Consider the following 24085-nt stretch of genomic DNA (forward strand, 5'->3'; position numbering starts at 1 on the left):
CGATGGCAGAATGGCGTGACATTGGTTGGTTAGCTGGTGCAGATGCGGCGTTGCAGAGAGGTCCCTTTTCTATCGTCTCCTTTCCCGTGATATCGAATGTGTGGTGCGGTGCTGAACGCTGTCTCACGGCTGCTGGTAGTCCTCGACGCTGACGTACTGCTGCGTCTCCTTTGCGCGGCGCTCGCGCTCGCGCCGCTCCTCGGGCGTCTCGTTGAGCTGCTCCGGCAGACGCAGGGCACTCTCGAGCGCCGCAGCCTCGTCCTCCGCGGCTGCTGCATCGGGCTGCGCCTCCTCGTCGTCTGCGCCGGGCGCTCGCCGGCCGTTGGCGGCGCGGGACCGCATCTGCAGATGCGTCGCTGCGGCGGCACGCACGGAGCCCGGGCCTTCCCGGATCCACTGCGCGTGCATGTCCTCGCGAATGGCGCGCGTGGTGCAGAGCGCCTGGTCGTCGTCCGCCTCGTCCTCCCACTCGAGCAGCGTCTGCAGCGTCTCGCCGCAGGCGCAGCCCGACTGCGAGACGTGGATGTTGGCGTACTTCTCCGGCTGCCAGTCGTCGCGGCCGCGCTCCGGCACCGGGTCCGGGTCCGAGATGGAGTAGGTCGGCAAGCGCAGGCTGCGCCACAGACAACAGCAGTGCGGCAGCACCACGCTCCACGACGCCGAGTAGACCAGCGGCTTGGCGTCGGGCGCGCTCGCGTCAGGCCGGAACACGATGCGCACTTCGAGCGTGTGCGAGATGCGGATGGCTGCCTTGCTGTTCGGCAACGTGCTTGGCCTGTGAGAGAGAGGGTGAGCCGTGCCCTTGCGGCTGCGACCGGCCGCACTCACCTGGTCACATCATCCTTTGGTAAGCGCGCGATCCAGCTGCCGTCATACGCGCCGTCGGACGTCTTCTTCGAGAGCATCTCGGCAGCGTCGATCGTGAAGAAGTTGAGCCGCTCGGGCCGCGCTGCCTCTGCGGCAGCAGGTGTGCCTTTCCGTGACTTGACGACCGTGTGCTGCACCAGCGACATGGCAACAGACTCGATCTGTAGTGTCGGCGACGGCGATGGCAGAGACAGAGCGAGACCTGAGGCCAGCCGCGTCAGCGGCGATTGATCAGAGTAGAGGGCTAGGCACTCACGCGCATAGCCGCCGACAGTCAGATGTTGTGACCGCACGACGATGGCGATCGGACCGAGGTGCTCGGCAAAGGAGCCGTGGCTCCGTGCATAGTCCAGCACGCCGTCCTGCGTCGGCACTGTGATCAAGAACATGTCCTGCGACGCGTGTGAGACGGCAATGCTACAGCGCAGTGTCAAGGCTCGCTCACCTTCTCCGCAACGAGCGGCCGCTTCTTGAGCAGGCCGCCGGCAAAGGTCACCTTTGCCGAGAGGCGGTAGTACACGCGGCCCGAGTTGCAGCGCTCGTACGGCGGCGAGTCGTGCGGCACGCGGATGGGGAACTCCCAGCGATACACCTTGCCCGAGCTGAGCGGCATGTTGGCCGCCTGCTCGCAGTTGATCTTGACGGAGAAGGGCGTGTTGGTCTCGTAGAAGCCGCTCGGAAACTGCGTGCGCGTCTCAGCAGGTGGCCTACTGCCCATGTCGCCTATCGCCGACTCACGCCGATGTTCTCCGTCGCCTCAAAGTTGAGCGTCAGCGCCTGGATCTTGCTCGGCGGCGTCGTGCCCGGCGGGATGCTCAGCGCGACGAAGGCGACGAGCACAGCATCGTCCTTGGGCGCCGAGTCGCGCACGCCCTCGGCGTCCGGCGTCGAGCCGGGCCAGAGAAAGACGTGCGCCTCTGAGGTCTCGAGAGCGAGCTCCATGGCGGCGAAAGCGGAGGGCTAGCGCGTTGCGGTAAAAGTGCTGACACGGGCAGCTTGCGCTGTCAGGTATGGACGCGCGTGTGCGGCAGTGTGCTCCTGGCTGGCGCAGACAGAGGACAGGATCGTGCAGGCGCGGGTATCGCGAGTGCGGCGACAGCGCCAGGTGCCCGCGGCGCAGCGCCCTTTTGACGCCCGGCAGCGGGCAGGCCGCGTGGTGCGGTGTGGGCGTGAAAGACCTGGAGGTGACTCGGATGGGTGCGTGCCGGAGGCAGTGGATGTGTGAGTCAGAGGTGCGTGGAACGGGATGGTGGGTGTGCGAAGAAAGAAGACGTGGCGCCGGCACGCTGTGGAGGCGTTTGGCAGCAGCGTTTGGCGGCCCGGCTCGAGGCGAAGCGAGTCGAGTAGAGTAGAGTGGCTTGCTGTTGCGGCGCGCGGCACATCCGCGCGCGGCGGGTGGGAACTTTTCCGCCGAGTCAGCCGCGCCTCCCTCTCGCTGCGCCAACGTCAAATCTCCGCCTTTCTCCCCGCGCCTTTGCCGGTCTCTGCCCGATGGGTCCGCTTCTTCCACCCGTGCGGAACAGCAGACGTACCACGCATGGCCACGGCTGGCTCCCTGCAGCCTTTGCATTGCAAGCCAAGCGCAAACAAGTGGAACCTGCGGCAAGGGCGCCGTCAAGGGGCACTTGCGGCCCGGCACGTCCTTCTCCGGTCACACGTGGTGCCTCTGGCGCAACGCAGCGCCGCAGGCGACCATCAACTCTGCCGACGTCTATGAAGCTCTGCCAGCTGATCCGTTACACTTGGCATGAGATTTCAAGAGCAACCAGTGTCACGCACATGCCGCCTGCTCGCCGTGAAGAGGGAGCCAGCTGCCAGCCGGTGAGGCAAGAGGGCACGTGATTCAGCGCCGCCGCTCCGGACCGGGGCGGCGCATCGGACGCTTCGGCGCGCGGGCCGAAGCGCCGGTGTTGGGCACGGCGGTAATGCCGCGCACGCCTTCCCCGCGCTGGGCCGGCGGCTGCGCCATGCGCCAGCGCGGCACGCACGCCAAGCTGGGGCGCGCATCTGCGCCTCCAGACCCCACACTCTGACTCTCGCGCGCGCCTCGCCTATAAATGCAGCGGGTCCTGCTGCCTCGCCTCCTCACACACCTCACACATACGCGCGCCTTTGCCAGCATGACGCAAATGCATCCGCTTGCACGCTCCGGCTTCGACGCGTCGGGCGCCTCGGGCCTGTACGACCGTGCGCGCCCCAGCTACCCGCCGCAGGCCATCGAGGCGCTGCTGGCCGCGCCGCAGCCGCCCGTGGCCGCAGGCGCACGCTTCAAGATTGCAGAGCTCGGCTCCGGCACGGGCATCTGCACGCGCGTCCTCCTCGACACGCTCGGCAGCGCGCGCCTCGAGCGCCTCACCGCCGTCGAGCCGAGCGCGGGCATGCGCGAGGGCTGGGAGACGGCCGTGCGCCCGCTCGCCGAGCGCGCCGCCGGCGACGCCCAGGTGCAGTGCATCGAGGGCTCGTTTGAGAACTTCGACGCCGGCAGCGACAATGACATTGTCCTTGTGGCGCAGGTGAGCCTCGCAGCTCACTCTAGCGGGCGCTCTGGCGGCTGATCAGCGTGCGCAGGCCTGGCACTGGACGCGCGACTTTGACGGCGCCATCGCCGAGTGCGCCAAGGCGCTGCGTCCGGGCGGCGGTGAGCCTGCGTGAGGATGCCAGATCTGCGCTCCAATGCTGACGCGGCTACAGTGCTGGCGCTGCTGTGGAACCTCGAGGACCGCGACGGCGGTGCGTGTCTCTGCGCAGCGTTCCTCTAGCGCACACTCACACCAGCTCTGCAGCGGCATGGGTCGGCGGCGTCCGCGACCTCTACGAGGTGTACGAGGCTGGCACTCCGCAGTGTGAGGCAGCGCGTCTGACATCCACGCACCCTTGCTCTGCTCACCTCCGCGCCTAGACCGCCACATGTACTGGCGCGAGCCGACGAACAACTCGCCGTCCATGGCCGCCTTCGAGAAGCTCGAGCCGCAGCACTGGACGCGCACCATCCCCACCACTGTCGAGGGCGTCAAGGACCGCATCCTCAGCAAGAGGTGCGCGCATAGAGGCGCTGTCCGTGCCGTCCACCTGCTCATGTTGCCCTCCTTCCAGCTACATCACCGTGTCGCCCAAGGACGAGCAGGAGAAGCTTGCGGCGAACGTCGAGAAGCTGCTGACCGATGAGAAGACGGAGAAGACGTGGATCAACAAGGAGGAGGGCACCTTCGAATACGTGCGTGTCCCGTGCAGCGCCCGCACAGACCCTCGCTGAACTTTCCACTCCCCGGCGAACTGCAGCCCTACCGCACCGGTGAGCACGCCGAGAAGCAGAGATTGCCGGCCCTGCTGACTCTCCATCCGCGTCCAGACCTGCACCTTTACCGCAAGAAGTAGAGCCGAACAATAGAATGCCTGATGCTGGACCCCGTGGAGAAGAACAGGTCGCGTGTGCTGTGTGGAGGGAATGTGCACCTTGTGGAGCCCCGCAACGCCTCGTTCTCTCAGTCGCATGACACTTCCCAGCACGAGGCTGCAGGGTTGCGCGGGAGCCACCTTCCTAGCTGGACATTCCCGGCTGAGCAAGTCTTGGCAACGCGGAGCTGACCGAGCGGACCGGCGGAGCGGTGACATAGGCCGGCGACAGCGAGCGGCATACCGGTTGCACTGCTGCGGGGTGGAGCACAAGGTTTGCACCGCGTGCGCCAGCAGGCCCCAGGGAGAGAGCGCGTGGACGCAGCGTCGCCTGCAGAGAGGGCAGAGAAGACCGAGGCCGTGGCTTCAGTCTTCAGGCACCGCCCTGCCCTTAGCTCAGGCACGTGGCGGCCGGACGAAGCGGCTAACGGCCGCAATTCTCATGTGTCAGGAGGCGCGGGAGTGCGGGAGTTGGAAGGACGTTCCTCGTGGCGGCTGCTGCGGCTTTGTCGTCGTATGCGGACCCTGTATGCCTGCGCTGCCGAGCAACACTTGCGCGGAGGAACAAGTTCCCCGCATGTTGAGCGCAGGCGACCTCGGGGTCACGCCGCTGAAAGTGCTGCTGAGCGTCACAGCACCCGAGGCGGGGAGTAGGAGTTGCATCTTGCATCGCCGTCCATCTGGGGCAGGATGCGACAGGAGCAGCAGGACGAGGCACGCGCGTGCATGACGCCATGCTGCACTGCTCCTGTGCACTCTCTCCGCAGTCTTGCGCCTGACAAGCCACTCGCCCACTGCCTTGGCGAGACGAGGGCGACATTGCCGAAGGAGATCGCCGGAGATCCTGGCGCCCGGGCACTGCCGCGTGGATGCTGCTGCGGCACAGACGAGAATGCCGAGGCTGCGCATGCGCCTGACTTCCGTCCCCGCCGCAGGATCCCAGCGGCAGAGATGCAGGACAGCACACGCGCCGCCCGCGTCGCTGCTCCTCCGCCGTCGCGACACACTCGCTGTACATCGGCCATGCACATGGCCGAGCGTGCTGGCCTGTCAGGTACGCCGCGCCAACCCCGCAGCTTGGCGGGCGTAACTGCGGCGCAGATGATGCTGCGCATGGTGTTGAGCTCTACTGCATCCCGCACATGCACGGCGCCCGCGCCGGCGCAGGCCCAATCGAGAGAAGCTAGTATGCGGTACACAGGAGGCATGCTGATGCTGCGCTCACAGCTGCGCTGCGTGCGGCGAGGACGGCACAGCGCAGCGGCGCTGCTGTGCGATGGCCGGAGGGCCTCGCCTAGCGTGCCTCGCTCGGCATTCTCTCGTGTTTGCAGCGCGTGGCTGCATGCTGCTCCAGAGCGCAGCGGAGAGGCTGAGATGCAAGAGCAAGGCCGAGAGGCACTTGGCCTGCGCTGCTGCGTCATGACAGCGCGGGGCTCCGGGCTGCGCGCCGAAAGCGCCGGATGCCGTCGAGCAGCATGCTGCTGCAGCGCCGCAGATGCCCGCGCCTGCTCGGCCCCGCGAGCGCCGCTGTTCTGCGCAGACGCCTGGCGTGCGGCGCGCCTCCTCCTCGAGCGCGCGCTCCTCTGCGCCGCTGCCGCGACAGCCACCCGACGGCTGCAGCTCCGCTGTCTCGGCGCTCTCTCGCGCGCCTCGCTCGTGCGGGCGCCGGTCCGGATGCGCTGCTGCATGCGCGGCCGCTCGCCGTCAGGTTCTTAAGCAGCGCGATCCAGCTCTGCTTCCCCGCATCTCCTCGTCCCACAGCCCTCCCCTTCCCCGCACCGCAACACAACACCCGACCGCCCGGACCGGCACTCACCTCGCTCCTCCGCGTCCACTCCCAGCCCCCGCCGCACCCACCAGCCTCTGCGCGCGCCCACCATGTCGACGCACAGCTCCGAGAAGGACAAGGCGTACGGCGCCATGCACAAGACCAACTCGCCCGTCGACGAGAAGGCGCCGGCGCCCGTGCTGCGCGCCGCCGCCAGCGAGATCACGACGTGGTCGCTGCTGCTCGGCCTTGCCATCTGCATGGGTGAGTGAGAGTGGGCGGTGGTGAGGGAGCGAAGGAGGGCTGCGCGCGGCGCGGCGCGCGTGCATGGCGAGTGCGCCAGCCGCGCGCGCGCACACGTCCGCGTCGCCATCTATTGCACCTGCTCCGGCGCGCGACCCGCTCTTTCGACGGCATCCCACTGACGCTCGTCCCTTCCAGGTGGCTTCCTCTTCGGCTACGATATCGGTGTCATCTCCGGCTGCCTCGTCATGCCTGACTTCGTGCGCCGCTTCGGCGGCGTGTACGTCGCGCGCGACAACAGACTCGAGCTGCCCGACGACATCTCGTGCGTATTCCAGTCCTCTGTCTGCATCCTCGGCCTGCTCACACCCTGTCCTGCAGCTCCCTCATCACCGCCACGCTCAGCGTCGGCACTTTCGTCGGTGCCCTCGCCCAGGCGCCCGTCTCCGACCGCTGGGGCCGCAAGGTCTCGATGATCATCTGGGCCTTCTTCTTCCTCGCCGGTGCTGTCGTGCAGACCGCCGCCTCGACCCACGTTGAGCAGCTGTACGCCGGCCGTGTGCTCGCCGGTCTCGGCGTCGGTGCGCTCTCCGGTCTCTGCCCGCTCTACCTCTCCGAGACGGCGCCCAAGGCCGTGCGCGGTCTCATGATCAGCTGCTACCAGTTCATGATCATCCTCGGCATCTGCGTCTCGTACGGCATCACGTGGGCCAGCAACAACCGCAACGAGGACCAGGTCGGCTGGCGTGTCCCGATTGGCTTCCAGATCTTCTTCGCCGTCGCCCTCATCGCCCTCATGCTGCCGCTGCCCGAGTCGCCGCGCTGGCTGCTGCAGCGCGAGCGCGACGACGACTGCCGCCGCGTCATGGCCAACATGCGCGGCCTCACGCTCGACAACACGGCCGCGGGCCTGCGCGGCAGCCCCGCCATGGAGCAGGACTTCGAGGACATGGCCGAGGGCATCCGCGCCGAGGCCGACGCGTTTGCCGGCACCAACTTCTTCACCGCCTACGCGCTCTGCTTCTCGCGCAAGAACCAGATGTGGCGCCGCACCGGCACGGCGATGCTCATGCAGCTCCTGCAGCAGCTCAACGGCCAGAACTTCTACTACTACTACGGTCCGATCTTCTTCAGCCGCGCCAACGTCGCACTGCAGCCGCTGCAGATCCAGTTCATCTTCGGCATCGTCTCGCTCATCTGCACGATCCCGGCCCTCTACCTCATTGAGCGCATCGGCCGCCGCAAGATGCTCATCACCGGCGCCATCGTTGAGGGGTGAGTCGTGTGCTCCGTGCGCATCGCGCGGCTCGAAGCTGACGCGTCCAACTCTCAGATCATGCGCCTTCATCGTCGCCTTCCTCGGCCGCTACGCCCTCGCACCCACCGGTGTCACCCCCAACTCGTCGCAACTCGCAAGTGGTAGAGCGTTCATTGCAGCGGCTGTGATCCACCTTGCCGGTTTCTCGATGACTTGGGGCCCCGTGCCGTGGGCGCTGTGCGGAGAGCTCTTCCCGCAGCACCTGCGCGCCAAGTCGATCTCCCTGGCCTCTGGTACGTCCTTTTTCCCTCTCTCTGATGCTCTCACGCTCACTCTGCGTCCCTCTAGCGACGAACTGGCTCTGGAACTTCCTCCTCTCCTTCTTCTCGAACAAGGTCGCCTCGAAGTACGGCACCTTCATCATGCTCATCTTCGGCTCGATCCTCTTCACCGCGGCGATCATCGTCTTCCTGATCGTGCCCGAGCTCAAGGGCCTCACTCTGGAGCAGGTCGACGAGATGTTCGAGGACCGCTCGATCAAGCCGTGGAACAGTGGCAAGTGGATGCCGACGACGGGCGCGCAGAACCGCGACACCCTCAGCGGCCTGCCGTGGCAGAAGAAGAAGAACCACAGCGAGCTCTAAGGGCAAGCTTCAGGGTCTCCTTTCGCTGCTCTCCTTGTCACATTGCATCTGGTGCGTCCAGGAGGCTCGATCGTACGGTCCACGCCTCGGGACGAGACGCGCGTCCATCCCCTTCCCACCTCTCCCGCTTGCGTCAAATGTACTTTCATACCTGCTCCGGGGCTCCAGCTACGAATCAATCAGTACCGCTGCATCCAACACCCGTCTGATTCTGGTCTGCTCGGTCTGGTATGCCTGCGCCACCGAGTGACGAGCGACAAGTGAGCTCGGAGGGGCGAGAGCCAGTGAGGAGGGCGACATTGGCGCGTCCCGGCTGCTCCCACGCTCCCGCGTGCCGCAGGCGAAAACAGGCTTGCAGTGGCTGTATTCGGCGCGTGCAGAAGTTGTATGCGGCAGGTGTGGAGTTGTATTCAGGCGCAGATTCATCTTCTATTAGCCGCACGGCATGCCGCGGCGCGCTGGCAGGCAAACAGCACGGGCGGCCCGCCGAGGCTCGGCTGGCTCGGCTCCACCTCGCGCCTCCTTTCGCCGCGCCCAGACCACGCCTGCCGTGCTGCACCACCTCTCCTGCTCACTCCATCCTCAGCCTGCCGTCTCGCCCGCAGCACCGCACCTCTCCATCACCGCGGCTCGAGCGCACATCGCTCATCTGCCTGTCATGCCGCCGGACAGCGGCGCGTCCAGCGCCGCCTCGGCCAACCCCTCAGCCGGGCCCTCTGCGCCCGCCGCCGCCTCGTATTCCGGCAGCACCTCGGCCTCGCCGCTCTCCTCGCCGACGGCGGCATCGACGCGCCTGTGGTCCTCGCATCTCTCGCCCTCCTCGACGGCCTCGTCTGCCGCGTCGTCTGCGTTCGAGCGGCGGCCCACGCGCCGCCGCGTGCCGTCCTTCGAGGAGTTCCGCGCCCAGGAGCCGCCGCAGGCTCGCCTGATCCGCCTGCGCGGCCTCTTCGACGTGCTGCTCGATGCGCCCGACGCCTCGGCGCTGGCCGATGGACGGGCTAAGCAGGAGTGGCACCGCAGCGCCTCACGGGCGCGCCTGGGCGCCGGCGGCAAGTATGCACGCGGCAGCATGGCGCCGCCCGGCCGCGCCGACGGCGAGCTGGAGGATGCGGCACAGCTGCAGCAGCAACAACAGCAGGGCGTCTCGGCGCCGCGCCAGAGCTATGCCAGCGAGCTGCTCGACCAGTGCCGGGCATGCAGGGCCGAGCTGGAGCGGGAACACGAGCGCGAGCGCAGCGAGTGCGGCGACGGCTGGACCGCCTGGATCCCATTCATGGGCTCGTCGAGCGCCAAGGGCGAGCAGAAGAAGCCGGAGAAGAGCTGGGCAGAGACGTTCGGCATCGGCTCGTCCTCATCCTCGCCCGCCGCGTCCGGCTCTTCGTCCTCTGGCGCCGCCTCTGGCCCGGCCTCGACACCGCCAGAAAATGGTAGCGCCTCCTCGCCGCAGTCTGATCTTGGCTCGGATCACGAGGGAGAGGCAGGCTGGGTCGGCTCGGGCGTGTGGGGCCTCTCGGCCGTCGGCGCCGCACAGCGGGACCGCGACCGCGAGCGCGACCGGCACGTGGAGATGGGCAAGGATGTGCAGGACGACGGCGGCCGGCGGCAGCGCATGATCGAGTGGGAGGGCTTTCTGCGGTACTCGGACATAAAGGAGCGCCGTGAGTGTGATCAGCCGGCCGTTCAGAGGCGTATGGGCTGACGCATGCTGGCAGAGCTGTATGCCATCTTCACGGAGCTGGACAAGAACGGCGACATGCACCTCGACTACACCGAGATCCGCACGGCGCTGGACCGCGCTGGTGAGTAATTCAGCTCCCGCCTCATGCCGCCGCGATGCTCATGCCGCTGTATCAGGCATCGAGCTACCCGAAGCGGCACTGGAGGACTTTGTCGCTAGCATGGCCGCCTCGTCGCGCTACCAGTCTGCGCGGCCAGAGAGCATCTCCTTTCCGCAGTTCCGCGACTACCTGCTGTTGCTGCCGCGGAAACCCAGCGTCAACGAGGTGCGTGCGCTGTCCGCAGTCTCTGCGCCTCTGCCTTGACTGACACGCTTGGCACAGATCTACCGCTTCTACCAGGTGCGCAAGGCCTTCGGCCTCTTCGGCGCCAAGGGCATCTTTGCCAGCTTCAGCGAGAACTGGGGCCGCGCGGAGCGGCATGGTGCCACGGCCGTGAACCTCGACGGCGATGTGAGCCTGGCCGGCGAGGAGCGCAAGAAGGCCGCTGCAGGCGCAAATGCGAGCGCAAGCTCGAACAGCAGCAATACGGTCGCCACGAGCGGCGCAGGCACTGGCTCGGGCACGGGCAAGGCCATTGCGACTGCACCCGCTGCGGAAGACGCCGCGTCGAAGGCTGCTGGCGAGCCGGCGTCGGCGGGCCAGGCCGCGTCGGAGGAAGAAGAGGAGGACGACTCGGACATGATCCATGGCGACGTCGCCGTCAAATTCCTTCTCGCAGGCGGCATCGCCGGCGCGGTGTCGCGCACTGCCACGGCGCCCTTCGACCGTCTGAAGATCTACCTCATCACGACCGGCTCGGCATCCTCGTCGTCTGCCTCGCCTCTGAAGGCCGTCGTCGGCGGCCCAAAGAGCGCGAGCATGCTCGGCGAGGCCATTCGCGCGCTCTACCGCGACGGCGGCGGCCTCAAGTCCTTCTGGGTCGGCAACGGTCTGAACTGCGTCAAGATTTTCCCAGAGAGCGCAATCAAGTTCCTCAGCTACGAGATGTCGAAGCGCGCCTTTGCCAAGTACGTCGACGGCGTGCACGACTCGCGCGACATCAGCGGCGTGAGCCGCTTCGTGAGCGGAGGCATTGGTGGCATCACGAGCCAGCTTGGTGAGTGAAGCTGCGTCGCATCTCGCATCTGGTGCTGACTCGGAGCCTCCAGCCATCTACCCTGTCGAGACGCTCAAGACGCGTCTCATGTCGTCGCAGTCCTCCTCTGCGCCCTCGTCCGCGCCTCGTCTCGTCGGCAACGCCCTCGTGCGCGCCACCGCGCGAGACATGTGGAACGCCGGCGGCATCCGCACCTACTACCGCGGCCTGACGGCTGGCCTGATCGGCGTGTTTCCGTACTCGGCCATCGACATGTCGACGTTCGAGGGCATCAAGCTGTTCTACATTCGCTACACCGGCAAGGAGGAGCCTGGCGTGCTGGCACTGCTGGCATTCGGCAGCGTGTCGGGCAGTGTGGGCGCCACGACTGTGTACCCTCTCAAGTGCGTGTTGCAGACTGTCTGGCGATGCGATGAAGCTGACCGCCTCGTCTCGCAGCCTCGTCCGCACGCGGTTGCAAGCAGCAGGCACGCCAGCACATCCACAGACGTGCGTATGCTTCTCCTCTTCTGCACCAGGCGAAACCGGCGCTGACGACGCACACAGCTACACCGGCTTCGCAGACGTCGCGCGCCGCACGTACGCGGCCGAGGGTGTCAAGGGCTTCTACCGCGGCCTAGTGCCGACACTAGCAAAGGGTGCGTCGCGCCGCTGTCTCTCTGCGCTTGCAGCTGACGCCCTTCTGCCTTCCTCCAGTCGTGCCGGCTGTGTCGATCTCCTACGTTGTGTACGAGCACAGCAAGCGGCATCTCGGAGTGCAGTAATGCTTCATCTTCTCCCTTCGCCCTATTCTACTATCCTGCTCTCTTCTCTCTCCCACACTCCCTTTGGCGTCACCGCCGCCGCTGCTCCATCAAATGATTAATAGATCATCCCAGTCCACCACCGCGCCGTGCGTCTGCTGCGCTCAGTACCCGTCGCCCTCCGTGCCCTCCGGCGAGAAGCCGCACTGCTCGCGCAGCAGCCGTTCCCGCGTAGCCTGTGCGACGCGCTTGGCTGCCTCGTCGGCCTTGTGCGCGGCCATCAGCTGCGGCAGCGCCGCTGGCGGTAATGGCACGGCGGCCGGGTGCGGGATGTCCTCGCGGTCGAGGTCCTGAGCGTGCGTCAGTGACTTGACTGACGGCACTGTGGCGCGGCAGCCGCTTTGAGGCCACCAGCAGGGCCATGTTGGCGCGGGCGTTGCATCGCAAGTGCTAGGGGCACAGGTCCGGCAGCTGGAGCGCCGCAGCTCACCGCAGCAGACCAGTCCGCGCTGGCGCCGGTCGTTTGCGCTGCACAGGCGTCCGCAGAGCAACGTCAGGCACACAGAGTAGCTGAGCCAGCGCATCGCGACCAGCAGTATCTGCTTGCCTCGTCCTGTCCGAGAGCTGCAGCTCGTCGTTTTCTCCACCCTCTGACGGCGCTCGCTGCACCCTTCACAACGCAGCCCGCCGTTTGGCAACAAGAAGAAGCACTCACGATCTCGCCCAGCAGCACCACGTTCTCTCCGCGCACGAGGAACAGCCCCCGCGGAATGTCGCCATACCGGTTCCCGACGGCAATGCGCTCTACGGCATCTTGCAGCACCAAGTTGGCTAGTCCATGCCCGTCAGACAGCGCTGCGGGTTGGGTAGAGCGGCCAAGCACATACCGAACTGGTCGAATGACCGGAAGACGCCGATCAGCTTCCGCCCGTCTCTCAGGATAATGAGCACCTTCTCTGCTCGCGTATGCCAAGCCAGAGCGGACAGAGCAACGTGCGTGTGGAGTGAGCAGCAGCGGGTAAGGAGGAAGAGACGATCGGAAGGGAGCTAGATCAGCAGATGCACTCTCAGCAGCGCGCAAGGCGACGCACTGTCGATGCAGTCCACCAGCGAGCCCGACGTGGTGAATGCGACGTGTGCGAGGATGGAGTCCGGATCCATCGCTGCGATGCCGTTGCGGAACGAGAGGAGAGATCGAGGTGGGAAGGCAGGTGTGGAGAGGCGCGGCAGGAGCGGCGATTTGGCACGCCGCGCGACCCGTTGAATTCGGACTACGGCCCGCACTTGTATTCGGCGGCGCTTACGGTGCATGCGGCGGGGTGGCCCATGCACCTCGAGACCCATCAGACCGCGCTCTCTGTCTTTTGTGCCGCTCCACCTGCTCCTTCATCTCCTCTCGTCTCCAGAAGCGGGCAACACTCCAGTCCTCTCGCACCACACGCTCGCCACACACATCGCCAGCCAATAGCTAAGCCGCGTGCAGCCCTTACGATGGCGGACCTCGCCCAGTGGCGCGCCGCGGCCACGCGGCGCATCTTCCAGGTCACCCTCTCCGTGCGTGTGTGGGCGCACGCTGCCGAAGCTGCGCAACTTGGGGCTGACACCTGCGCATTCTCGCAGCGAGATGAGGCCGAGCGCAGCGACTGGTATCTGACCTACCTCAAGGAGCTGGCCGAAGAGCTGCGCTCCGAGAATGGCGACGCATGTGAGCCGCACGCAGCTCAGCAGCAGAAGCAGCGCTCTGACCGCCACCTGCACAGTGCCGCCGCTCAGTCCCGAGATGGCAGACCGCATCCTCACTGCGCGCCTCCTGCTTGACCCGACGGGCGACGTCATGTCGGACGACGGCGAGAAGCTGCAGGTGCTGGCGAGCCTCGATGAGAACATGACGAGCTGGGACTGGCTCGTGGGCTGCTGGCGGAGATGCCGGCTGGAGGAGGGCAAGGTGCGGAAAGTGAGTGGCAGGGAGTGTACGAGCGCTAGAGCGTATGTGCGACAGAGCATGCTGACGCGAGGTGCAGGCGCTTGGGCCGCAGGCCGCCACGGGACAGAGCGACCTCGACTCGATTCGCACTCTCCTCACATCGTACATGGGCCTCGTCCTGCAGGACTCGTCGGCGTTCCCCAAGGCGTCGAAGGGCTCGCTTACGGTCTCGTCGCTCTCGCTGCTGCCTTCGCTGCTGAAGGAGTCGACGGGTTCGGCGGCCGCGTCCGACCCGTACGCCTCATCATCATCTTCCTCCACTGTTCCGACAGTCGGCAGGGACAGCTGGGCGACCATCGATGCAGTCGACCTGCCTCTCTTCCTGCGAGAGCTCACCGAGCGCTTCGCGGACGACGGCATCGCCGAGATCATCGAGCCTGTCTTGTGCGAGATCACGCGCCGCGTGCGCGATGGCCGCGAGTCCGAGGCGCAGGCAGGCGAGGCGAGCGGCTCGGGCGCCGGGGTGGATCGTGCGATGCAGGAGGCAGCGGCTGCCGGCGATGTCCAGGCTGTGCTTGCCAGGCTACTGGCAGGTGGAAGTGCTGGTGCGCCGCCGGCCGCCGCAGCAAAGAGGACGCAAGGCATGACAATTGATGGGCTGGACTGGCGGAGCCACATGACGGCACTGGTCGAGTGCGCTGATGTGAAGCCTCTCGCCGCGGTGGTGAGTGTGCCCTGGAGCATGACACCGCCACAAAGCGCCTAATTCGCCTAATTCTCTCTCTCGCCAGATCGCAACCCTGCCGTCGTTCAACCCGCAAGATGTGACACCAGCGACGCTCGAGCTCAACGCGCTTCTCGGCCCGCTGCTGCGGCTGTCGTGCTTCGCGGACGTGGCACCTGGGCTGGCCACGCAGTACTTTCCTGACATCAAGCGCCGCGGCGAGGTCGAGACAGGCATGTCATCACTGCGCTCGACGCTCGGACTCGTCCACAACTTGCACTTCCGCCTGCTCAACTCCTGCGTACGCTCCGGGCCACAGGGCAGAGAGGGCGTGGTGGGCTTCCTTGCGCGCGCCTGCGAGCTCAACAAGCGGCGAGGCGTCATGCGCGTCAAGGCGCGCGAGGTGGCTACCGACGGCTTCATGGTGAACCTCTTCGACACTGCGCTGCGCTTCTCAGAGCCCTTTATGGACCCCAAGTACAGCAAGGTAAGCGGCATCCACTTTGGCCAGAGAGTGAGCCTTGCTGACCGCCTGTCGCTAGATCGATCGCATCGACTCGGGCTACTTGCGGCGACAGAAGCGCTACGATGTCTCAACGCTCACGCGCCTGAGCGCGGACGAGGCCGAGGCGAAGAAGTGGAGCGAAGAGGGCGAAGGTGCGTCCTGCTCTGCCTGCCAACAGGCGCTGCTGCTGACGCTTGATGCCACAGACTTTGCCGCGCCGCCGAACTTCATCACCGAGATCTACTACATCACGCTGCGCCTCTCGAGCCTCGGCATGTCCAAGGCGCTGCGCAACTTCAACGAGCGCGCCGAGGAGCTGCATCGCATGAAGAAGCGCGCCGACGAGTACGAGGCAGACCGCGGCACATGGGCGTCAGACCCAAATGCGGCGCAGTACGAAGCGTTCATCAAGAAGGCGCGCACAGAATGCCAGCGCAGCGAGGCGATCATGGCGGCCACCGAGACGCAGCTGCTCGAACCGAGCTACATCGACCGCGTCCTGACGTTCACGAGCTTCGTGATGACGTGGCTTGTGCGCATGGCGGACCCGCTCGAGCAGCACCCGCAGAAGGAGGTGCAGCTGCCGCTGCCGAAAGAGGTACCCGAGCGCTTCCGCATGCTGCCCGAGCACATCTTTGAGGATGTGTGCGAGACGCTCATCTTCCTCGGCCGGTGAGTGGGTGATCCGGAGCCTGAGCTTGCGACGCGCTGACATGTGCCCGGCAGGTACAAGCCCGACTGCCTGCCCGAGGCCGTCAAGAACGATCTCATTACATTCTGCGTCACGTTCCTGTCGTCGGGCTGGTACATCAAGAACCCGTTCCTGAAGGCCAAGCTTGCGGAGGTGGGTCGCCACAGCAAGCGTCGCTGGCACTCTGCACCAACTGACGATGTTCTGCTCAGATCCTGTACTTCTTTGTGCTGCCATACGGCAGCCAGCCTGTCGGCTTCCTCGGCGAGCTGCTCAACTTCCACAAGCTCGCGCTGAAGCACCTCGTGCCCGCGATCATGTCGTTCTGGGTCGAGGCCGAGTCGACGGGCTCGCACACGCAGTTCTTCGACAAGTTCAACATCCGCTACCACCTGGCGCAGGTGTTCAAGGTCGTGTGGAAGGCGCCCGCACACAAGGAGCGTCTGCACGCCGAGGCGCAGGCCAACGTCGACACGTTCATCGTGTTCGTCAACCGCCTGCTCAACGACGTGACATTCCTGCTCGACGACGCGCTCGAGCGTCTGGCCGCGCTGCACAAGCAGCAGCTCGAGATCGACGACACGGCTGCGTGGGAGGCACGCACGCAGGAGGACCGCACCGAGCACGAGGGCCACATGCGCGGCAACGCCGGCCACGCACGCAGCATGCTCCAGTACGGCCACACCTTCCTCGCCGCGCTCATCGACTTCAGCGCCGAGGACGGCCGGGTGCGCGACGCATTCATGCAGCCCGAGATCGTCTCGCGCCTGGCGCCCATGCTCGACTACACGCTCGACACGCTCGCGGGCCCACGCTGCCAGGAGCTCAAGGTCAAGGACCCGAAGAAGGCCGGCTTCGACCCCAAGCAGCTGCTGCGCCAGATCCTCAGCGTCTTTCTGAACTTTGCGCCTCGCGACGAGTTCGCCGAGGCCATGGCTCGCGACGAGCGCAGCTACCGGCGCTCGATCTTCGAGAAGGCGGCGTCCATCGCCGAGCGCCACATGCTCAAGAGCCCGCCGGAGCTGGAGCAGCTCATGGCGCTCGTCGCACGCGTCGACGCCGTGCAGGCGGCCGACCTGGCGGAGGAGGAGGACCTTGGCGAGATCCCAGACGACTTCACGGGTGCGTGCGCTTCGAGCTTCGCTGTGCGCCCTGTGCTGACCCTGTGACCGCCGACAGACCCGCTCATGGCGACGCTGATGAAGAACCCGGTGCAGCTGCCGAGCTCGAAGGCGATCGTCGACCTGTCGACGATCAAGTCGCACCTGCTTTCGGACGCCAACGACCCATTCAACCGCGTGCCGCTGAAGATCGAGGACGTCATTCCTGGTGCGTCTCGCCTTGCTCGGCATCCCTGCACACCTCGCTAACAGCCCTCCTCGCAGCGACCGAGCTCAAGGCGCAGATCACCGCCTGGCTTGCCGAGCGCAAGAAGGCAAAAGCAGATGCCGACGCTGCAGCCCAGGCCTGAGCGGCCACACCCTAACCCCGCAATGACCACCCATCAGTGTGACGTGAGCGGGCTTGATTATGCGTGTGCTGTGGAGCGATGCAGGGGTCGGATGCAGAATACAGAATACAGATGTGGCGCAGAGGCGAGATGCAGCAGGGAGCAGAGACTACGGCAGCGGCTCGAGATTTGAGCCGAGCCAGTGCATTTCGGGCACCACCTGCCGACCAGACGTGAGCGACAGCATGCTGAGGGCTCAGCACTTGCTCTCACCTTGGCGACGACGACGCCCTTGAGCAGGCCGAGTGGCACTGGCCCATAGTGCCGGCTGTCATTGGACATCGGCAGATTGTCGCCGACTGAGCAAGGACCGGTCAGCCCAAGAGCTCCACACGTGGCCGGCACCGCGAGAGCGCAGAACAAGGGCGCGGCCGGCGCTCCTGTGTCCCTCTGGCGCCCGCACTGGAGCATGCCCTCGCCTCTACAGTCGTCTGACTCACCAAGCCACATATGCCCGCGCGGCACCGTGATGTAGCGGGCCGCGCCGTGCTCGGGCGGCCCCACCTCCTCGTCGAGGTCCTCCTCGCGCGTGCTGTCCAGCCACGGCTCCGTCTCGCACGATGATGCGCGGGGATCGAGCAGCACTGTATCGCCTTCCAGGCCCAGCACGCGCTTCAGCACCTGCCGGTCGGGGTGCGTGACGGACGTGGCGACGACGAGGTCGCCGAGGCGCAGCATCGAGCCCTTGCCCTTGCCCTTGACGCCGCCGGCGTCCGTCTCGCCGCGCCAGGCGCGCCAGCGGGCACAGAGCGCCGGCCGCACGACGACGACAATGTCGCCGCGCAGCGCCAGCGTCGGCATCATCGACGTGCCCTCGGCGCGCTGCACCTGCGCCACGTTGTCGCCGATGAGGATGCTGACGCACACGACCTGCGCCATGCGGACGGCGATGGGCCGGGCGACCTGCAGCATGTGGCGCTGCGTCCGCCAGAACGACGCCATCTCGCAGGCGGCAGCCGGGTGTCGCTGGGCGCAGTGGTCGGGTGTGCGGAGGTGTGGGTGTGCGGCGGATGAGGTGAGGAAGCAGGCTGTGGACGCGCGCTGGCGCCGCATGACACGAGCACGCGACAGGGCCCGATGCGCTTTCTTCTCGCGGCGGGGAGCGCGCCGAGCTGCGGCTGCGCCCCCAGGGCATGCCACGCCACCAGCCCCGCACGAGGTCACTGCGAGCACACGACATCAAGTGAGGGCGTTCGATAGCATTGAGCACGCTGCATCTCAGGCCGGCGGCTGCGGCACAAATGCGAGCGGGTAGTACCACGGCGAGTACTTGTGCTTGCTGCGGGCAGAAAGGAGAGCTCAGCAGATAGACGCATGCAGCGCAAGCAACAGCCACGCACTTGTACACCATCGCCGGCGGGTCGATGAACTTGGCCGGGTAGCGCCACGTCGCTGGGATGTGCTCGTCGCCGACAATGTGCGGGCGGCTGTCGACGTCCGGATTGAGCAGGGCGCCGATCGGCGGCACAACAAGCTTCATCGTTTGAACTGCGGCGAGAGATTAGTCGAAGCATGACAGAGAGCACGGAGCACGACTCACGCTCGGTGTCCGTCACCTGATGGGCATGACATGGTGAGCATCGACACGCAAGCCGCCCCGCCAGCACTCACAGTGTAGCGCGACACGCGGACATAGCCCACACGCTCGAGGCCGCGGAAGCCCAGGTACTGGCACCAGCGGCCGTCGTCGCCGGCGTGCACGTCGTGGATCTTGCCGTCCTCGAAGATGATCTTGTACGGCGCCGGCCGCTCGGCGTGCGGATGCGTCACGACGTACGCCAGCAGTATCGCCGGCGCAGGGTAGGCGTCGCGCAGAATGCGCGCGATCTCGGTGCTCTGCAGCTCGCGGTCGAGCGGGTCCTCCTCCTGGCCGTTGTGGCTGTCGGGAGATGTCAGCTTGGCGCGAGAGGGCGATGGTACGGCTTCTCTCACCTGACGACGACGTGCTGCAGGAGCGCTAGTCAGCGTCTTGGCGTACAGGGCATGATCGAACGACTCACAGTGTGCACTCCGTAGATGTCGAGCACCGCATGGATGGCCGGTGCGAGCTTCATGTCGCCTGTCAGCATGCGTGACCGCAAGAAAGTGCATCATGCTCACCTCTCCGTGCGGCGAAGGCAGCAGGTAGTGCGTCGAGTTGACGATCGGGAACTTGGAGAGCAGCACACAACCCCACGTGTGCTTGTCCGGGCCCGGGCCGATGTCGGCGTACATGCCAAGCGACTCGGCAAGGTGCTGTGTCAGGTCGCGATTGCCGAACACTAGGGGCTGCGCGTCAGCGGCAAGGAGGCTTCGAGCCCTTCGACAAGACGCACCAGAGCGGTGCAGGTCCGTCTCGAGCAGGCCGAACACATCGACCTCCATGTCCTTGAGCAGGTTTGACATGCGCCGCGACGAGTCGTACATGCTCTGGTCCAGGCCGAAGTGCACCGTCCAGATACCGGCAGTGAAGAGCCGGTCAGGTGCGTGGTACGGCACGATGGACGTCTCGGGCACGCCGCGAAGCGAGGCGACGGCGCGTGCTGCCAGCGTCATGAACACGACGATCGGCGCCGACAGGCTGGCGAGGCGGGCGCTGTGCTTGGAGAAGCCGGCACGCAGGCGATGGGCGCCTGGCGAGCTGCGAGCGCGCAGCAAGCCGGCAGCCAGGAGCACGAGCTGCCCGATCATCATCCTGTGCGGGACGGTCAGCATTCGTCTAATCAACGCGGCTGGGCTCTACTCACGCGCCGCTGTGCTCGCGGAAGACTTGCCCGCCGGGCACGAAGGCGTACGCCGCAGTGAGCACCGAGAAGAAGGTGAGCAGATCGGCGACAAGCCAAGCGCCGATCATGATGCGCAGCGGGTGATGGCGCATGGTGGCGCTGATGATAGGCCCAGCCAGCGGCGGCAGGAAGGCAGCAACGCCCAGCGCGCCGTAGAAGCCGGTCCAGTCCTCGAAGCGCAGAAGCACGAAGCTGACGCCCGAGCCAGCAGCGAAGAAGAGCGGGTTGACGCCGAGTCCCGGGATAGCCAACGACGCGAGCAGCGAGATGCCTGATGCAGCGAGGATGATTACGCCGTGCGGGATAGCCATCGGACTGCGGCGAGGCGTGAGCGATGCCTCCAGCGATTTCGGACAGAGATGCTCACCCCTTGACAGGCCATCCGGTCCATGTCCACGCAATCATGGTGCCGGAGTCGCTCAGGAACGTATGCAGGGCGTAGATGAGTGCACCCATGCCAGCAGCGGCCGTGAATGCCGAAGACCAAGACTCGGCTCGCCGCGCGGAGCGCCCAGCCGCAGCCTGCTGCTGCGGCCGGCTGATCCGCTCTGCTGTGGCAGCGACTGCGAGCACGAGGCCGACGACGTTGTGGCCTCCGTTGCCGGCGTGTAGGAAGGGCCAGACCGGGTTGTTGCTGTGGTTCGCGTACTTTGCCAGGCTCGACAGCAGCAGTCCGAGGATCCAGGCTGAGAAGACGTGAGCTTGGCAAAGGGCGCAGACCGCTGCGAGAGGCAGAGGCACTCACCTGTCGAAGTCCGCTGCAGGTCGTCCGTCTCCCAGGCCCGACCCCACTCAAGCGCTGTCTGGATGGCAAAGCCCACAGCGCCGACTGCCGTGGCGAGCAGGCGCACGAGCGGATCTTGGATCCACCAGACCGTCAGTCCGGAGAGCGAGAGGACGTGCAGCACTGCATCGACGCTCCGGCTGCGAGGGCCGACGCTGGCGATGCCCTGCCGCTCATTCAGCAGCGTCTTGCGGATGGCGGGCACCATCGTGAGAGCGAGTCCGAGCACCTGAGCCACAAGCAGAGCCTCGTGGCCACCGATGCCCATGTTGTAGACCGAGACTAGCGACGGGTCAGCATCACTTGCGCGAGTCAACGCGAGAAAGAGACGCACAGAAGAAGATTGCCGGGTGCAGCGCAGTGAGCGTGGACCAGAAGCAGAAACCTGTGTGTTGTTCAGCGCTGCTCAGTAGCGCGCTTCAAACAGCCCTCACCGAGGTAGACATCAGCTGCGAACGAGGCAGCGTCACGCAATGGCTCAGCCTCGGAGACTGCAGCATGGCCCTTGAAGCCTTCGTCCAGCGGCGCCGCCTCGGCCGCCAGCTTGCTGCTCCTGTCACAAATGCACGCATGTGACAGTCAGTGACATTGGCCCGCATCACCGCGGCAAGGGGGCATCGTACCCGGATGAAGACTCCTTCGCGCCCAGGGACAGGGACGGCGGCGTGCTCCACGCACCCGCCTTCACCGCAGCTGCGGTGCCGCCGCCAAGCCAGGCACCACCAAAGAGCCCTGCCGAGCTGTGCGCAGCAGAGGCAGAGCCCGCCGGGCCAGCGGGCCGCGGTGCCTCCACAATGTGGATCTCGAGGCGCGAGAGGTCGTACACCGAGGCGAAGTCGAAGAGCAGGTCGAAGATGATCAGGCCCCACTCGAAGAACGAATAGATGGTGTATGCACCGGGGATGCGCAGCACCTTGTGCCGGTAGAAGAAGAAGACCATCGGCGGGATCATGCTCCAGAAGCCGACGGCCGCGCGGCGACGCATGCGGCGCGCCTTGTCGGCCAGAGCCTCGCGAGCGCTGTCGCCGCCGGCCGACGCGAGCGAGCCGCTGGAGATGTACATCCACGCGGGCGTGCAGACGAGGTACAGGATCATGGCGATGTCGTGCACATCGTGGTCGTCGGTGCTCGTGATGTAGACCTGGCGCTGCGAGTCAGAGAAGGAGCGGGGCAGCTGCAAGCCGAGCACCTCACCCAGCCGGCACACGACAAGGTACGCAGGACGCCGATGAAGAGCAGGATGCGCGCGTGCGACGACGTTGGCTTCGACAGCGACACGAGCAACGACGAGAGCATCACGAGCAGGAAGCGCGGCCCGGACATGAGTGCAATGCCGATCTGGAAGACATTGCTGCGGCGCGGCTGTGATGAGGCCCAGGGCCGCTGCTGAGCATCTCTGGTTCTGCGACTCACCGCTCCGGATACCAGTCGCCGATGGTGGCGCTGACTGAGGGCCACCACTCGTCGGGGTAGCGCGCAATGCCATTCTTGACGACGAGCTCGTAGTGGAGGCTCAGCGCGACAGCAAGCGCGCCGCCGAAGGCCAGGAAGCCGCAGACGGTGTGGATGTAGGAGACGAGCGCGCACGAGACGGTCACGAGCGGCGGCGGCGCCTGCGACCGCCCGACGACGTCCGAGGGCATGGCGGCGGTGGAGGGTGATGAGGGTGGGGAAGGAAGATGCATGGCGCGCCGCGTGAGTGGCTTGTGCGCCTCAGACGCGCGCCAAGAGCGGCACGAAGGTCCGAAGCGAGGCGCGCTTCTCCTCCCGCCGTGACTCTTTCTTTCCCGCTGCAGCAAGCACGCCGCCGCAAAAGCATGGCGCAGGCCCCGGCACCCGCCTGGATCCACCGCTGGCACACGCCGGCGGCCCTTCATGCGCTCGACTTTCCACACCCGCTGCTGGCTGCCGGCGACGGCAGCGGGCGTGTGAGCGTGAGCGACGTTCGCACTGCACGCCCGCTGGCCGTGTGGCAGGCGCACGAGGCGAGCATCCTTGGGGTCAAGCTTTGGGGCCGCGACGTCGTCACGTACGTCTTGAATCATGCTTCGGACACTGGGCTCGACTGACGGTGCTCACAGGCATGGCAGAGACAATCTGCTGCGCGTCTGGGCGCTTCCGATTCGCGACGAGCAGGCCGGCTCGAGCCTCCCACCTCGCGACGTCGCCTCGCTGCCTCGCCCGACGGTGCGCTACGAGGTCGAGGTTAACGCACTCAACTACTGTCCCTTCTCGCTGCTGCCGCTCTCGCGGGCCGACAGCGCCGAGCTGCGCCGCGCCATGGGCTGGCAGGCTCGTGCAGGGCAGCAGGTCGCCAAGACGCCTCAACAAAAGCTCGGGGAGGAGCCTGAGGCGCTCGTAGCCGTGCCCCACACTCTGGAGGCTGCCTATGTGAGACGCAGCGCGGAATGAGCGCGACCTCAGCTGACCGCAGGTGATAGATCGATGTCTACCACCTGCCCAGCTGTTCCCGCATCGCGACAGCCATCGGAGCGCCCGATGTGCAGACGAAGGGCTCTAAGGACCTCTCCAATCGGCCAGGTGTGTAGCCACCCGCCCGTACAGGGTCTCTGCAAAGCTCACGCGCCGCTCAGGCATCGCCATGTCCGTGCATCTGTTCCGACGAGCAAAGAGCAAGGACGGCGAGGCGCAGCCGCTCAGCGTGCTCGTCGGCTACGAGGACGGCAAGGTCAAGCTCTGGGAGCTGCGCGCGCTGGACGTGGGCGGCAGCAGCGCGAAGATGGCGTGGACGCTCGCCTGGGAGGAGCGTGTCCATACAGAGGCTGGTGAGCGCAAATGTCAGCCTTGGCCTGGCCAGGATGCTCATCAGGGCACGTGTCTCGCAGTCATGGCGGTGGCGCTTAGCGAGGATCTCTCCTTCGCGGTCAGCGTCAGTGCAGACCAGCGAGTGGTGCGCTACGACCTCGGGCAGGTGAGTGAGCGGGGTGCTCAGCAATGAAGCTTGCCGCTTTTGAGCCATCAGCCACAGGTCGACGGCGCCAGGACCCTCATGCAGCGCACCAATCACGAAGGGCGAGCCTCGGTCTGCATCCGCGCAGACGGCAAGCTCATTGCGACAGGCGGCTGGGACGGCTCGTGAGCTTTCAGACATCTGCTAGACGAGGTGCAGTCAAACTGACGCTCATCGCAGGATCAGGCTGTATGCCGTCGAGGAGCTGCGCGGGCTCGGCAAGCTGTCGTATCACCGCGAGAGCGTCCAGGCACTGGCATTCGCTCGGCAGTCAGGTCCAGGCGCTGCTGCCGACAGCCTTAAGGACGCAGACTCGAGCGACAGCGAAGAAGACGAGGATGCGCTGGGACCGCTGGCGCATCACAGCACACGCAGCATCTCGCTGGCAGCAGGCGGCAAGGAGGGCCGCGTCTCCCTGTGGGACCTACAGATGCTCTCAATATGATGCCTCCTTCTGCGC

At 66.2% G+C, this 24085-nt stretch overlaps 10 protein-coding genes across 10 annotated transcripts; 5 read left to right on the forward strand and 5 right to left on the reverse strand.

Moving 5' to 3' along the window:
* Position 1: 1 nt before the first annotated feature.
* FA09DRAFT_330077 (hypothetical protein) lies at positions 2 to 2197 on the reverse strand. The gene is made up of 5 exons (XM_025742453.1): positions 1606 to 2197; positions 1313 to 1549; positions 1124 to 1259; positions 829 to 1069; positions 2 to 775 (listed from the first exon to the last, which is right to left on the reverse strand). Exons 1-5 carry the CDS (start codon positions 1807 to 1809, stop codon positions 124 to 126), a joined length of 1470 nt encoding a protein of 489 aa, XP_025598193.1. The 5' UTR covers positions 1810 to 2197; the 3' UTR covers positions 2 to 123.
* Positions 2198 to 2884: 687 nt separating this feature from the next.
* On the forward strand, positions 2885 to 4304 carry FA09DRAFT_330078 (S-adenosyl-L-methionine-dependent methyltransferase). Its single transcript, XM_025742454.1, has 8 exons — positions 2885 to 3380; positions 3436 to 3505; positions 3559 to 3597; positions 3651 to 3710; positions 3767 to 3902; positions 3961 to 4081; positions 4147 to 4159; positions 4217 to 4304. The coding sequence occupies exons 1-8, from the start codon at positions 2925 to 2927 to the stop codon at positions 4240 to 4242; spliced, it is 921 nt and encodes a 306-aa protein (XP_025598194.1). The 5' UTR covers positions 2885 to 2924; the 3' UTR covers positions 4243 to 4304.
* Positions 4305 to 4566: 262 nt separating this feature from the next.
* On the reverse strand, positions 4567 to 6043 carry FA09DRAFT_32542 (hypothetical protein). Its single transcript, XM_025741167.1, has one exon. The coding sequence runs from the start codon at positions 5946 to 5948 to the stop codon at positions 4890 to 4892; it is 1059 nt and encodes a 352-aa protein (XP_025598195.1). The 5' UTR covers positions 5949 to 6043; the 3' UTR covers positions 4567 to 4889.
* Positions 6044 to 6076: 33 nt separating this feature from the next.
* On the forward strand, positions 6077 to 8364 carry FA09DRAFT_330081 (general substrate transporter). The gene is made up of 5 exons (XM_025742455.1): positions 6077 to 6292; positions 6470 to 6596; positions 6653 to 7546; positions 7605 to 7822; positions 7878 to 8364. The coding sequence occupies exons 1-5, from the start codon at positions 6139 to 6141 to the stop codon at positions 8171 to 8173; spliced, it is 1689 nt and encodes a 562-aa protein (XP_025598196.1). The 5' UTR covers positions 6077 to 6138; the 3' UTR covers positions 8174 to 8364.
* Positions 8365 to 8701: 337 nt separating this feature from the next.
* On the forward strand, positions 8702 to 11889 carry FA09DRAFT_308432 (mitochondrial carrier). The gene is made up of 8 exons (XM_025740579.1): positions 8702 to 9831; positions 9886 to 9972; positions 10028 to 10176; positions 10234 to 11008; positions 11061 to 11391; positions 11447 to 11497; positions 11555 to 11646; positions 11705 to 11889. Exons 1-8 carry the CDS (start codon positions 8832 to 8834, stop codon positions 11770 to 11772), a joined length of 2553 nt encoding a protein of 850 aa, XP_025598197.1. The 5' UTR covers positions 8702 to 8831; the 3' UTR covers positions 11773 to 11889.
* Positions 11760 to 12950, reverse strand: FA09DRAFT_330082 (LSM-domain-containing protein). Its single transcript, XM_025742456.1, has 4 exons — positions 12843 to 12950; positions 12639 to 12707; positions 12467 to 12582; positions 11760 to 12101 (listed from the first exon to the last, which is right to left on the reverse strand). The coding sequence occupies exons 1-4, from the start codon at positions 12910 to 12912 to the stop codon at positions 11916 to 11918; spliced, it is 441 nt and encodes a 146-aa protein (XP_025598198.1). The 5' UTR covers positions 12913 to 12950; the 3' UTR covers positions 11760 to 11915.
* A 172-nt stretch (positions 12951 to 13122) lies between these two features.
* On the forward strand, positions 13123 to 17173 carry FA09DRAFT_330083 (hypothetical protein). Its single transcript, XM_025742457.1, has 11 exons — positions 13123 to 13305; positions 13372 to 13456; positions 13512 to 13705; positions 13773 to 14399; positions 14467 to 14886; positions 14942 to 15056; positions 15111 to 15576; positions 15631 to 15748; positions 15808 to 16717; positions 16775 to 16924; positions 16981 to 17173. Exons 1-11 carry the CDS (start codon positions 13243 to 13245, stop codon positions 17064 to 17066), a joined length of 3234 nt encoding a protein of 1077 aa, XP_025598199.1. The 5' UTR covers positions 13123 to 13242; the 3' UTR covers positions 17067 to 17173.
* FA09DRAFT_360732 (LexA/Signal peptidase) lies at positions 17069 to 18106 on the reverse strand. Its single transcript, XM_025745265.1, has 3 exons — positions 17546 to 18106; positions 17319 to 17404; positions 17069 to 17265 (listed from the first exon to the last, which is right to left on the reverse strand). Exons 1-3 carry the CDS (start codon positions 18045 to 18047, stop codon positions 17215 to 17217), a joined length of 639 nt encoding a protein of 212 aa, XP_025598200.1. The 5' UTR covers positions 18048 to 18106; the 3' UTR covers positions 17069 to 17214.
* A 183-nt stretch (positions 18107 to 18289) lies between these two features.
* On the reverse strand, positions 18290 to 22333 carry FA09DRAFT_32750 (hypothetical protein). The gene is made up of 15 exons (XM_025741424.1): positions 22068 to 22333; positions 21849 to 22005; positions 21278 to 21795; positions 21089 to 21201; positions 20989 to 21039; positions 20616 to 20936; positions 20238 to 20556; positions 19832 to 20185; positions 19206 to 19779; positions 19106 to 19153; positions 19038 to 19051; positions 18717 to 18984; positions 18646 to 18661; positions 18446 to 18593; positions 18290 to 18384 (listed from the first exon to the last, which is right to left on the reverse strand). Exons 1-15 carry the CDS (start codon positions 22295 to 22297, stop codon positions 18324 to 18326), a joined length of 3192 nt encoding a protein of 1063 aa, XP_025598201.1. The 5' UTR covers positions 22298 to 22333; the 3' UTR covers positions 18290 to 18323.
* A 98-nt stretch (positions 22334 to 22431) lies between these two features.
* Positions 22432 to 24074, forward strand: FA09DRAFT_330088 (WD40 repeat-like protein). The gene is made up of 7 exons (XM_025742458.1): positions 22432 to 22683; positions 22736 to 23045; positions 23096 to 23195; positions 23249 to 23440; positions 23501 to 23586; positions 23644 to 23750; positions 23806 to 24074. Exons 1-7 carry the CDS (start codon positions 22472 to 22474, stop codon positions 24068 to 24070), a joined length of 1272 nt encoding a protein of 423 aa, XP_025598202.1. The 5' UTR covers positions 22432 to 22471; the 3' UTR covers positions 24071 to 24074.
* Positions 24075 to 24085: the final 11 nt, after the last annotated feature.

The sequence above is a fragment of the Tilletiopsis washingtonensis genome (genome assembly GCF_003144115.1).
Source record: "Tilletiopsis washingtonensis strain MCA 4186 unplaced genomic scaffold FA09scaffold_11, whole genome shotgun sequence".
NCBI classification, from domain to species: domain Eukaryota; kingdom Fungi; phylum Basidiomycota; class Exobasidiomycetes; order Entylomatales; genus Tilletiopsis; species Tilletiopsis washingtonensis.